Consider the following 14,798-nt stretch of genomic DNA (forward strand, 5'->3'; position numbering starts at 1 on the left):
ACAGAGTCCATGCCATGTATAAACAGCCCAGACCATTATGAAACCACCACCAGCTTGAACAGTGCCTTGTTGACAAGTTGGGTCCATGGCTTCGTGGGGTCTGCGCCACACCCGAACCCTACCATCAGCTCTTACCAACTGAAGTCGTGACTCATCTGACCAAGCCAAGGTTTTCCATTCGTTTAGGGACCAACCGATATGCTCACGAGCCCACGAGAGTCGCTGCAGGCGATGTCGTGCTGTCAGCAAAAGCACTCGAGTCGGTCTTCTGCTGGCATAGCCTAAGGAAGACAAATTTCGACGCACTGTCCTATCGGACACGTCCCTCGTACGTCGCACATTGATTTCTGCGGTTATTTGACACAGTGTTGCTTGTCTGTGAACATTGACAACTCTACGCAGACGTCGCTGGTCTTGGTCGTTAAGTGCAGGTGGTCGGCCACTGCGCTGTCCATGGTGGGATGTTATGCCTGAAATTAGATACTCTCAGCACACTCTTGACACTGTGGATCTCGGAATGTTGAATTCCCTAACGATATCCGAAATGGAATGACCCATGCGTCTAGCTCCAACTACCATTCCGCGTTCAAAGTCTGTTAATTCTCGTCGTGCGGCCATAATCACGTCAAAGCCTCTTCACATGAATAACTTGAACACAAATGAAAGCCCTGCCAAAGCACTTCGCATTTATACATTTTCTACGCGATACTACTGCCATCTGTATATTTGCATATTGCTATCCCATGACTTTTGTCACTTCAGTGTATATATCAACTGGCCAGCATGTTACATTATTTAGTCAAACAGTTAAGGATGTACTAGATAAAACATATCTTTCTGCAGTTTTCGTTGACCTAAGATCTGCTTATGACTATAAAGAAATTCTTTTCTTGAACCTTTCAAATACTGGAGTTCACTCAAACATCTTTCACTGGTTCAAGTGTTTTCTTAGCCAGAGAACTTATAGAGTTTGTTATGAAGACTGTTTGTTAAGATATAAAGGTGTTAGGTCTTAAGAATACTTTGATGCAATTTTACAAAAATGTTCTTCACTTCCTCAAAACATTTCTTCAGTTATTCAGATATTTTTAAACTGCTCTTAATAATTTCATTGTATATAATAGTCTGGAGTTCAATATATATTGATTAAAGGATTCTTGAGAAATGAGTATGCTTTTTTATGGCATACTTTTGCTATTTATGTGCAAACAAACCAAATTCAGTATAAAAATGCAAACTAAAACTCAGAAAAATACAACCTATAGTTTGCATATTTCTTCAATCAGTGCAATCCTTAGTCCCAAAGTAAAAGGATTATTAGAATTCTACTTTACAACACAACAGCAAAATTATTTATAAAGACTCACTAAATGTTTTCAGTTGCATATGTACTTATTAATTTATATACAATATTTGTTGATGAAAAAATCTTGAACATACGTACTTCTTTCTTAATAGCTTCAATAGCAGCAGGTTCTTTTTGTGCATCTAAAACTTTAGCAGCCACTGCCGATTGTGTAGTAGTATTTACAATAAGATTTACCCTACAAAGGCAGTTCAATAAAAAGTATTAAAACAACAGATAGATATGAAATTATACAAATAATTAAGAATTTAAAAGCAGCAAACAGATACAAAATTATGCACAAATTTAAATTTTAAAAAAAATGCATATAAAACTGAATTACAGTATTAAAGCAACAGAAACCGTACAGATATTTCAAAATTTAAAAATTAATGAATAGACACAAAATTACAAATACTTAAAAATTTGAAAAGTAAGAAAACAAGTATTAAATTGTATTAACATTAAGAAATTTTTTTTAAAAATGTACAGATATTTAAAAAAATATTTAAAAAAATGGCTCTACTCTTATATGTACCCTAAGATCACCAAATGTGGCGATATGTGTTCTGTGCTGGTTTTCAATTCGATTGCGTGTTGTATGGCAACCCTTTTGACGTTCAATACTCTTTTGCTGGAGTGTTTTAATTGCTCGTTGTTTTGTGCTGTGCATGTTTTGAAATGGCGTATGTTGCAATGACAGACATAGTTGCAAGAGGGTCTGGGAGATTATTTTTAGTGGCTGTGCATGATAGAAGTAAGGAAATGCTGATGCAGTGTATTAAAGAGTGGATTGAGCCTCGTACAACTATTTTTTCAGATGGCAGGAAATCTTACAAGGATTTAGGAAAAGAAGATTTTGAACATTTATTTGTGAACCCTAGTATGAATTATCTGGATAGTGTGTCTGGCTGTCATATAAATACCATAGTGATTACGTGGCTGCATGTTAAGGCGGCAAGAAATTGGTATTTCTGCTGTTCGAAAAAGCATTCATTCATGGTAAGTGAATTTTATTTTATTCTTATTCTTATTTTGTAAAATGTTATGTTCATTGTTTTTTTAGTATGAATTTCTGTCGTTATTGTTGTTTTTTTAATTGTTTGAAATTTACTCTAGTTATTTTAGTTTATTTTGTTGATTAATGCGTAGTGCCCAGATTGTGCAATTCGTAGATGTTTCTTAAAGTTGAAACAGAACGCTGTGTACATGGTATTCTTTGAAATTTATTGTTATGTTAATTTATTAAAGCGAGGTGTGCGAAGTTCGTAGATTCTTTCACTGCCTAGATTGTGCAAACATATCGCTGTGTACATGGATTCTTTTCAAATATTTTTGGTTAGAAACTTTAAGTTTTTGCTACCTAAATTTTTGTTTTTGTTTTGGATTTTTAGCTTAAACTGTGTGCTCAAAACATGGTTTTTGCATGTGTGAAAACCGCGATTTTGGAGACATTTTAGACTTAAAGTTCGAAATGTAGACAAAAAATTTAAATAGTAATATGGCCCCATGGAGTTTCTCACAAAAAATGTTTGGAGAGAAATTTGGCGACTTGAGGGCGCAAATAAGAGTAGTTCCAAAAAAAAAAAAAAAATATTATTTTATACATACAATACTTTTTAAAATTTAGGTATGACTGCATAACGTAAAAATTCTAGAAAACTAGAACTCACTCTCCATAGGCACCTTCTCCTAATACTTGCACAATCTCCCAACCTTCGACAAACATTCGCCCCATGCTTATCAGTATTACAAACAGAAAAACCTGCATTAAATAAAAATACCACTTTGCAGCTGATTTCATAAATATAGCATTCGCAAAGCTTTTTAAGAAGTGTATATATATATATATATGTGATGTACGCATTTATAAATATTAGATGCATTTATAAACTATATACATTTATTAACCTGCCTCATCTAATGACATATGCAGAGATTAATGGTACAATTTCATGCTAATAAGCAACATCCTACAATCTCCCTAACTGGGGTCATTAGTTATTGGCTATTATTATAGTTATTGGCTAGAAACCTCAACTGGTACTGCCAACAAATATTAATAATTAACATAATCAATACATATGCAACTTGACGTGAAAAACATTATACAGTTTCCTGTTTAGCAATAATATGAAATTAATTAATAACTGGAAACTTTACAGAGCACATACAGTGAAAGCAAACAATGTGAACAACTTGTCCAACATTCAGGTAGCTGCTTAGCAAAAACAATATTAAATAAAGAAGCAAAGCTCTGAAGAAATAAACTTTGAATAATCAAGGCATTTACATATGTACGCAAGATAAACAAAATTTACAATTCATAATAGTATTAGACAAATTAAATAATATTGTAGTCCGAGTCTACATACAGGATAATAACATCAAAATAAATATTTACTTTTGAACTTTCTCTTGTACCTTTTATAATTTTAATAGGTTCTATTTTGGTTTTTATCATTGGAAAGTTCCCTCTCAAGACCTGTTGTTCTACTCAATGCAGGTAAATTAATTAACCAGTTATTTTCCACACCGGAACAAGTGACAACATGTATCAGCTTCAGTCATTCCAGCATTTTTAATCCTAGAATGACTGTAAAAGCTGGGAAAGTGACTGTGATTTGTATGGAGTTGATTTATTTGTTTGTTACCAAAAATCTTTTCTTTTCCACTTTTGAGATGAAATGATAGGTATATCTTCCTTTATTATCATTTACCCAGCTATTAAACCAATAAGAATTTACTTTTTTATTAATTATATCTTTCAAACTATTATAACAAGTAGAAATTCTAATATCAATTACATTTTATTTCCTCTTTAATGACAATTCATGTTAGCACTACATGCAAATGAGCCAACCAGCTTTACTTCATATCCAGTGTAAATTGATAGTTCCCTTTTTAAGTTTTTGTAAAAGTAATTGTCTAGTAAAAGTATAATCTTTATAAAATACTTTTCACTTGAAATTACCAGTAAAGCACATTGGTTATCAGAATAAATGCCTACTGCACTATTACAGGGTTCGTACACATTTCAGCACATGGAAATTAAGTAGTTTTAAGGACCATTAATGAAAAAAATTTAAACCTGTGGGATTATGGGAACTAAATAAAGTCAATTAAAAATAGTACCTATATCCGGAAACTTCAATTTTATAATACCATCCTAAAAATAAAATAGATTCATCTGTAAGTAGGATGCATTATTATTAAACACAACTTAATTAACATAATTATTAATAAGTTTGAGAATAAAATAAACTTTATGAAATTTATCAAGTAGCATTAAATATTTTACACTTATAATAGTTGGGCATATTTGAAAGAAGATAAGCGACATTTTATGTACATTTTAGCAACAGTCAGCTTTATGTTGATTTTTTTAATGCCTCACTTTGTCAGATTTTTTTAATGCCTCAGTCTAGAGGTTTAGTAAATAGCGGGTAGATTTTATGTCTAGCGGCATAGGTTAAAATGAGAAGTAAACTCATAATCAGCATGTTTCATAACAAAAGACCGGCTGTTGTCACTGCCGCTGCTTGCCTAGAGAGAGACCTGCTGATCAGAACAAACCTGAAAGGCCTGGTGTAGACTTAGTTGGCAGGTTTTAAAAGTTAGTTGGGCTCTGTCTGACACTGTTAGAGTTGGAGCTTCATGTAGAGTTTCAGAGGTTTTAACCAGCTAATGTACTTTAAGGTTCCAATAAGCCACTAAAGGTGATACATTGTTTTATATTATTTTAAGTCTCACTATATGCAAAAAATAAGTTTTACATAAATTTTTACATTTTTGTGTTTTATATTGTGACTATGGTAAGGATTGATGACAGGCAATGACTTTCTTAAATATGCAGAGATAGTTTTTATGGGTAAGCAGTCAGTTATAAGTAACTAAATTAGGTAGTTAGATAACCTTAGTCATAACGGATTTACATGACCACTATTAAATAAATTTTATTTACTTTTTAACAATATTTGTTAAAAAAGTGCTATTAAAATAACAATCTAATAAAATTTTACAGTTAAAATGCATGTAATTTATGACACATTGATTCTTAAACGATATTAGGATAATTATACATTAAAAGCTGCAAAACATTTATCTTTTGTAGCACCAACACTCAACAAAATATTTATGCAACTTTTTTTTTTTTTTTTTTTTTAAGCTTTCCTGGACATTTTAACTATTTTACATAAATTTCCTTCTCTTTAAGCATCTTTTCTAACAATTAGAAAATTGTGTCAATACACAAATCAACGTTCTCACTAGTTTCTGCATGCTTAATGTCCTAACTTATCAACCTCTCCAATGTATCTATGAGAGTTTGCTTGATCTGATAAAGTAAAACACTCCAAAACCTCATGACAGACGTGAAGCAAATTATGGCTATGTCTGAAAGTAACTACAAAGCCAGACAAAGGTTTAAATAAGTCTCTTATTTAAAAAGGACTTAAAACATAAAGGCATGTTTTTATGCTAACAAAATCAATTACAGATCATAGTGAGCAATTAAACAGAAAGAGTCAAATTCAAACTAAAAATGTTAACTAGTGGTCAAAGACTATGCAATTTCATTTTAATTTAAGCTGGCTCAGTAACTATCGTCATAACAAATTCAAATGTCGGCAGTTATGATGCATAAATGAATAATTGCAAATTATCAGAGCTGGCAAGAACTAATTCAGCGACCATGTGGAAGTCAGAAACACACTCTGTCTTACAATCCAGAAACCTCAGTTTAAATACAATCTAACTAATTTGCATTCTGCTGAGGACACAGAAAGGAGAAGTTATAGTAAAGGCTGAAAATGTAAACAACTGGTTAATTTACATAATAATAAGTGTACATATCTCCAGAGAATAATTTTCTTTCTCTTTATGCATTCCATTTCTTTCTTCAACAAGTTTCCTTTTCATTTTAGAATTTCTGGATTTAATTAAATATTTCTGTTATTCTAAAAAAACTAAACACATTTAGAATGTATAGAAATAGCTGCTAATTTTATTTTTTTAGTAATATGAACATTCAGAAGAAGAAACATGAAATATATATAAGGGTCGGTTACAGAGCTGATGTGGCAGAATTTTTAGAATTTGGTGACACCCCAAGCAACAATATCTAGAAATGGTAAAACTTTTAGAATTTAGACCAGGCATTACAAGCACAATTTAGAAAGGCACTAGGCAGCAGAATTTAGGATCCAGAGAAATTGCATTAGGTGGGAAAATGCCTAGCACTTGCCCTGTGGATGATGCATTAACACATATTAGATAATCCTTTAAACTGTCACTTTTCAATTTCTTTATTGAAAAAAAAAAAAAAAAAAAAAAAATCCTTTCTATAATTTATTTCTGTAATGCCTGTCCAAGTGATAAGATTACAAGCATTTTTGATATTTTCCATGCTTGTGTCTAGTGAAAAGTAGAGAAAATAAAGGGAAGATAAACATGTTAAGATAAAGATTCTATTATCAGGAGTAAAACATTCAAATATTATGTTTTCATTGTTCTTCCAGATGTTCTCCAAAAAAAAAAAAAAAAAAATAAGAAATTCATCACAAACTTTCTGTAAAATACATCCATTATGTGTCACTTGAGTATCCCACCATTTATATTAGAAACAGGAACAAATTATAACCCATGAACCCATTCAAAAAATAACTATATTTGTCAGTAAATAGCCAAAAATATTTCTCCAAAATGCTAATTTACACTCAAAATAGCAGTCATAAAAACAGACAGAAATTTCAGAGACATTTTTCATTTTGTCACATTTTTCTGGAATCTTCTAGAATTGTGGGCTCACCTTCGAAATTTTCCACATGAAATGTCTAAAATTATAAGAAAAATTACCCCTACTTATTCTGCAACAGTAAAAAGACACAAATATTTGGAGAAAAAAAAAAGGGGGGGAAAGTGTAAAATTAATTTTATAAAGAAAACTAATGCATATTCTGAGACAATTAGATGGTAAAAACTTAGCATGAAAAAAAAATTAAAAAGACATTTTTAATTAATTACACAGCTATTTTGCTTAAACTAAGTAGATTTTACCTTGTTTATTTTTCAGATTCAAAATACAGTCAAAAGTCGTTAATCCGGACTCGTCGGGACTTCGGCAATTCCGGATTATAGATCATCAGTTCAAATCTGGTAAGATGGCATGCAGAAATTATAAAATTAAAAATATGAAACCGTAATTTATGAAATAAAGAACAATTATTATCTAAAGGGTATCAAAATTTAGAAAAAAAAAGCTTAATATTTATTTGTTTACTTTATTAAACATTTCTTTTAATGTAAGTTGTTTAAGTTGCTTCGTTTTATGTGATAATACTTTCTCTTTAATTCTATAAACAGACATAATTTCTTGTTCAGTTACAAAGCTCTGCTGTTCAAGTCCTATAATTGCTGTGTCGAGAATACCGAGTAATTTGTCAATCGAAATTTTTTCATTTTCAATAACCTCTGTGTCACTTTTTTCACTATCGGAAGCGAATTATAATGACGAGGAATTTGATTTAAATCATATCAAAGACGGAGTACATCGAGATGAAATACTACATTTAGTAAGGAATTATAAGCCAAATAAAATAAAAACATCTGTCCTGAAGATAAGGATAGTGCTGACAGATCAACTTCCAATTCATTGCACGACGCTGCATTTCCCCCCTTCCCAGCTGTAGAGCAGCGTGAAATTGATAAACAGATTTCGGAATGGTTAGAGAAACAAATCACCTCTGTCACTTTCTTCATGCCTTTATACATTTTTTGCAACAATTCCACTTTTTGTTTAATGGACTTCGAAACATACTTTCGCTTTGTAGATCCTTTACATATTAGTAAATATATATCGGAAATTCTATTTGACATAATCGAAAGTTCAAGCTTACTTTTATAAAATTGCTCTAACAGTCAGCAAAAAATAATAAGCCGGATCCAATTCGAAGATTAAGGAAGAACGCAATCTGCAACATTAACTGAATTAGATAATTTTAGCTTAGCGTATACCGTCCGTTATACATCAAACGCGCATGCGTAAACATATTTTACGCATGGGCACATGCATATTCGCAGCCGTAAAGGTCTTACGCACATGCGTCAATGCGCCGCATGCGCAGAAAGTTTGTAGCTTTGAGTTCCGGATTATAGATCATTCCGGATTATGGGTGTCCGAATTAACGACTTTTGACTGTATTGTATAATAAGTGGTCAAAATGGAACTTTATAATATGACAGAGAAAAATACAAATGCTTTATTTTAATGTTTATTTTTTAAATATAATTTCAATATATTACCATAATTTTAATGAAATTTATCAATGTTTTAAAAAAATCGTCGAAAAACTCCCAGATCTATGAATTAAAAGTTTTCTATAGAAACTGATCTTAAAATTGCCAAAAAGTTGATAAGTTGCAAAATTTAGAGCCGTTTAATGAAAGAATTCACATCCTCAAAAGCGAAAAGTTGTTTAAGAAAGAAAAGAAAAAATTATAAATTAAATAATTTTGAAATGCTTACGTTTCACTTCCTGCTCAGAAAATTGAGTATCCCACCATTTATATTAGAAATAGGAATAAATTATAGCCTATGAAACCATTCAAAAGATAACCATATTTTTTTTAGTGAATCGCCAAAAATATTTCTCCAAAATACTAATTCACACTCAAAATGGCAGTTGTAAAAGCAGACGGAAATTTCAGATGATTAAAATTAAGGACCTTCTGCAGATTTTGGCCAAAATTAAGGATTTAATTATCGATCAAAAATCGATTCCTATAAACCTAAGGACTTTTAACGATTCTTAAGGCTGTACAAACCCTGTATTGTAATCATTAGTAGTAAGCCATTCTAATGTCATATACAGTGCAATAACCTCGACCTGAAATACAGGTCCATTATCACTAATCCTATTGAGTCATGTAATATATAAATTAGTACCTGATAATCCACAAAAAGAACCCACAATATGATTTAGTTTGGATCTACCAGTGAAAAGAGTAAAATCAGTCATATTGAAAATTTTCTTATGTGAGTTAGATGTTTACCACCCTGAACATAAAGAATTACATCTTATAATGCAGCCAAAGCTTTTAATACTATCCTTGTCATTCTTTAACTCTTTGAAATCCAGACCCTTCACTAAACTGTATCCTCAAAATACCGAACCGCACAAAATACTTTTCTAGTTTCCCAGATATTTCCTCTCCTCCCCGTCCATTAACGCAGAAAATAGGTGTGACGATTTCGAATGACGTCCTTTGTGCTTTCTAACAAAGATTCCATTAGCCTTTGACCCCGTTCTTTATAAAACTATTCTGAAAGGCAGACCAACAAGCTTTTCTGGCTTTGTTATGATCACGACTTAGATTTTGCTTATTTCCATTATTTTTATAGGAAGGAATAAATTGATTAAAAATAAATATAATCCTTAAATTTTTAAACTGCAATTTTATTGCTGTTTAAAGCTTAAAAGCACACTGTACCACAAAAGAATCAACAACGAAATGTCATGAGCAAGCAAAAGATAAGAAACCTCTTAGGACATACTGTCTGCAGTATACTGATACAATGCATTTGGAGAAACTGCACCTGCTACTGCATACCTTACAGGGAGGGAAGAAAACAAGATTACAATCTCGGCCGTTTTCGGGCGGTTCTGGTTGTTTCAATGTAGGGCCGTGTCGGGCGGATTGGTTGTGAAAGATTTAAATCAAGAAGTCTTTTCATTAGAAGCAATATGGTTAATGCGTTCACAGCCATTTAGGACTTGCAGAGCAGAAGTATGAGTTCAAAAACATCACGTAATGCCAAGTAAGGCAATTCTTTAAATTTAAATCAAAAGATTATTTATGTGCATCTTTTCTTTATACCACAATACATTTTTTACACAATTTTACAAAATTTCTTCTCTTGTAAAACATTCTTCTAACATTATAAAAGATGACTTTTACAGATGCTCTTAACAGCATAAAGCTCATTCATTACACAAGAACATTGATTTTAAATATACAGTAAACCCTTGCCAAACGTGGATTTGCAGAGCACGATATTCTTTATAAGCATTATTTTAACTGTTTCCATTTAATTTGTCCAACGCTAAAATTTCACTTATATGTGGCTCGGCATTCCTTAATCAACACTAAATGTTTGCTCCCATTAGTTGTGGATATTTTCATTTATAAATAATTTCAAAAGATTTTCATCAATTGAAAATTAAACTGAAGTAATCATACTAATTACAAAACTGGTGGCAAAGGATTTTCAGATATGGAAGGAGAGAATGAATTAATGGCTGATTTTTGGAATATGGTAACAGGTAGGACATTTTGGAGGCGATAAAGGTTACTACCTAGGACTTTGGGAATAATGTGAGAAGTACTCAGTTCCGATTACACATTATTTTGTGCGAGGGAAATGAGAGATCATGAGTTATGTCATGTGACATTAATGGACGAATCACTGTTCTTTAATCGGAAACTGGACTTTATAGCAGTAGTTTCATTCTATGTTCTGTGAAACAGTGTTGTTTAATATTTGGATCCCATGGCCGTATATAAAGTAAATCCGAAATTTTTATTATGTTTATGTGTAATTGAAAAGAATTGCTTAATTGCGGATAAGTATGAATGTCCAACATGTGGGTATGAAATGAGATTGTGTGAAAGGAAGGATATTACAGATAAGTTTCAATGGCGGTGCAAGAAATCTGGTGAAAATGGACATTTTGTGATCTGCCATGCACTCAAGATTCTGTAGAAGATTAGGTAAGTTAGTATTTTTAATTATTTGAGGATATTATTTTTATGCATTGTTCTAAATGTAAGGAGTAAATAAATTAATATGGTATTATTGGAAAATTGTTATTAGCAATGATTTAGTTTAAAGTAATTAGGATTGTAAGCTAATTTTTATTAATTTAATGTATGTGCTTATTTATATTTTAAGTAGTGTTTTTTAATTTAATTATATTTTAATTTAATGATCGTGATTTTGAGAGTTATATGTTTGTAGTATTTTGGAATACGTTTGAGTAGAAGTAAATGTGCATGGAAAGAATTTAAGTATTTGCCACTGAGTATTTGGAACCATTTTTAATGTTTGCATTAGAAATTGGTAGGTGAGGTTTATAATAGATAATTTAGAGGGAAAAGTTTTTGGATATTTTATTTATTTTATACGTGCAAATGTTCATCCTTGGAAAGGGTATATACTTTTTCACGATCAGGTAATTTCATATATGTCCTTTTTACCGAATTTAAAGATTCACAAAATTTTCATGCATTTTCGTGAAATTTTTCTAATTTATGAGAAAAAAGCAGTGTACATGGATATAGTGGAGAGTGTGCACAATGCCATTTTTGTGCAATTCTGGGATTTTTTTTAAGTAAAAATAAGTCGACGTGTACATGGTTTAGTGATATTTTAATTAAATGATAGTTATTTTGTGAATTTTATGTTTGTAGGAATTTGGTATACGTTTCAGTTGAAGTAAACGTGTATGGAAATAATTTAAATATTTGACACTAAGTATTTGTAACCATTTATAATGTTTGCGGTATGAATTCGTTGGTGACGTTTATAATATAATAAGATAATTTAGAGGTAAAAGTTTTTGGATATTTTATTTATTTTATATGTGGAAATGTTCATCCTTGGAAAGGGTATATACTTTTTCGCGATCAGGTAATTTCATATATGTGCTTTTTACCAAGTTTAAAGATTCACAGAATTTTTTTGCATTTTCGTGCAAATTTTTGTAATTTATGAGAAAATAGCAGTTTAGATGGATGAAGTCAAGAGTGTGTGCAATGCCATTTTTGTGCAATTCTGGGATGTTTTTTTAAGTAAAAATAAGTCGACGTGTACATGGTTACTGTGTATGTGCGATTTTGAAAAACGCGGCAAGGAGTTAGCGATTCTGCACTTTTTCCCAATTTTGCAGTTAATATTTGTCATGATTAAGCAGTTTTGTTCCATAAGTGTAATTCAGCTAGTAGATTGTTGGAAAAAGTGTTGAGTAAATAAAAAGAAAAGAAACATGTCTTTACTTCGTGAAGACAAAATGGCGGCGAAAAAAAACAGAGGGTTGTTGTAGCAGAGTTGGTCACCAAATTTTCACCAAAAAATCGCCAAGTTACCATAATCCAAAGATCAACCAAATTAATTGAGGCATAGTGACCGAGAAATGACAAATTGGGTGATCTTATAAACTCATCAAGAACAAAAGCAGTGAAAATAAAGAAAGAGCACCATTAACTTACAAGACGTTAAAAGAGATAAAGGAACTGTCAAATTTTAGAATAGAGATTCATTCAAGAGTTCACAAAGAAAGAATACTCAGGCATTTAAAAAATCTCGTTCCTGACCGAGAAACTTGTTGCATCAGTCATTGTCCCAAGCAGAAATCACAGTTCTTTAAAAAATTATTTTTTATTTCCAATGGCAGATTATGAACAGTTACAGCAAAAAAAAAAAAAAAAAAGAACAAAGAACATAGAATACAGCTATACGATGAAAAAAAAAAAAAAAAGAAGAAAAGAACAAAGAACATAGAATACAGCTATACAATGAAAAAAAAAAAGCTATAACAGAGGCTATTAATCTAACATATCTCTTGCCTCCTAGTAACACTCGATGAGAAAAGTCTTGTGCAGAGCAGGACAGTGGGGTAGATTTGCCGCATCCATCGCCTCTCCAGAGCTGCACAGAGTGCATATTGGGAAAGGAATAATTTTGAATCTATGAAGATGATATTGTAGGCAGTCATGTCCGGTGGCAAGGTGGAATTCAGCAACTGCTCTGCACCTTGGAGCATTACACAAATTCAGGATAGCATTCTTCCAAGACTTATGAGAAACACAATGATGGAGATCTTTATGAGCACACACTTTGATAGATCTTTTAATAAGATCCCTAACAGTATGGAAAGGCAAAGGACGAGAAATATTCTGCATGATTAAAGCACCCTTTTTTGCCAAGAAGTCGGCTTTCTCGTTACCCAGAATCCTGCAGTGGGCACGAACCCACTGGAGGACAATAGTTTTCTCAAGTGAAGCCAGGTTTTGTAGATAATGTCGACAATCCAATATGTCCTGTGATATGGGATTTTTATCTGAAACGATATCTAACAGAGCAGCTCGGGAATTACTGAGTATAACAGCTCTTGAAAATGTTTCCAAGTGCCAGATACGGAAACATCCCCGTGCGAATCGCAGCAATTTCACCGTCAAACGCAGAACCTTGGCCCACAGGGATGTAGAAAGAGAAAATTTTGGAGAAAACTCCGGCACCTGCATTAAAGCCATCAGACAGGAGGGATCCATCAGTGAAGATCCAAAGTCACTCTGGCTCAGGGTAAAAAATATTTAATACTTCGAAAGCAAACGCTCTCAAAATAGATGGATCCGTATTACGTTTCGTTACTTTTTGACCCAGGTCAAAATTAATCCAGAAAGATTTCAAATTTATTCGATTTTGTAGTGGAACAAGTAATTCTGGTTCATTCATTAAACCAAGAGAATTTTTTAACTGAAAAACTTTCTGTAGAAAGCTCGAAAGCTCATCTGGGTCATATCTTGACTGACTTCCCTTTTGCCGGATAGAAACACGATTTATTCACAAAGAAAATAAAAATATTACTATAAATAATTACTAATAATACTTTTACATTACTATAAATAATTCTCATGCATTAAAATGCTCTATCGATTGAAAAGCGAAAAATTTTGGCACATGGATTTTATTCTGAAACTATTAAAGAAAAGATACAAAAGGAATTTTCCTGAGTTTTTAACATAATAGACTATAAAAAGCATAATTTTAACAATGAAACTCGAACAGAATAATAAATTTGATTTTAAAATTAATAAATTTGTTTTTAAACTGAAATTCACAAAGGAATAAACTATAATCACATGGTCCTTTCAAAATTATTATAGCTATAACAGCATATTCCCTAAAAATAAAATAAAAATACTTAGTTACCAGAAAAAAATTCAGTAATTGTCTTCCAAAATGGCGAATAATTTAGTTTACATAAACTGCAAGAGATATTCAACATAGCACTGTACCTCAACCTGAAATTTCCCGCTACATGAAGTTTTGTTTTGCTTTTATTGTAATGGATCTGTTTTAGCAGTTCACCTCCTGCTCCTGTTATAATAAGCACTTGCTCTTGATATAAAAATAGAAAAATGAGAATTGAGTTAAATTAAATATGCGATTTTTAAAATAAGTAAATATTAATCTTATACTGGCAATCGTTTTATATAAATTCTAAATATAATTATTGAAATTCGAATATCACAGCTTTTCTCCCATGACTGAAAAAAAAACATATTATATTCTTTAATTGCTCTTAAAATTCTATCCAAACATATTTTTGGCTTATTTATTTGTTTTTATGGGACATTAAATTTTTTAAAATGACCTTATTAACTCAAATTA

General features: G+C 31.6%; 1 protein-coding gene across 7 annotated transcripts in view; it reads right to left on the reverse strand.

The window, feature by feature from the left end:
- The window catches only part of grp (serine/threonine-protein kinase grp), an 81,308-nt gene that overhangs the window by 65,856 nt on the left and 654 nt on the right, over positions 1-14,798 (reverse strand). Inside the window, exons 1-5 of one of the 7 annotated variants that reach the window (XM_085817648.1) lie at positions 14,337-14,473; positions 7,403-7,498; positions 4,481-4,514; positions 3,019-3,110; positions 1,445-1,544 (exon numbers count right to left, since the gene is read on the reverse strand). In XM_085817648.1, coding sequence (XP_085673774.1) covers positions 1,445-1,544; positions 3,019-3,083 — 165 coding nt within the window. In that variant the 5' untranslated portion in view covers positions 3,084-3,110; positions 4,481-4,514; positions 7,403-7,498; positions 14,337-14,473. Of the gene's footprint in view, positions 1-1,444; positions 1,545-3,018; positions 3,111-4,480; positions 4,515-7,402; positions 7,499-14,336; positions 14,474-14,798 lie in introns of those variants that run through there. The other 6 variants (XM_085817652.1, XM_085817664.1, XM_085817659.1 and 3 more) reach the window with 6 other exon arrangements.

Source organism: Stegodyphus dumicola, chromosome 1 (assembly GCF_044657685.1).
Source record: "Stegodyphus dumicola isolate Sdum_Otavi_A_Nest chromosome 1, ASM4465768v1".
In the NCBI taxonomy this organism is placed as follows: Eukaryota; Metazoa; Arthropoda; class Arachnida; order Araneae; family Eresidae; genus Stegodyphus; species Stegodyphus dumicola.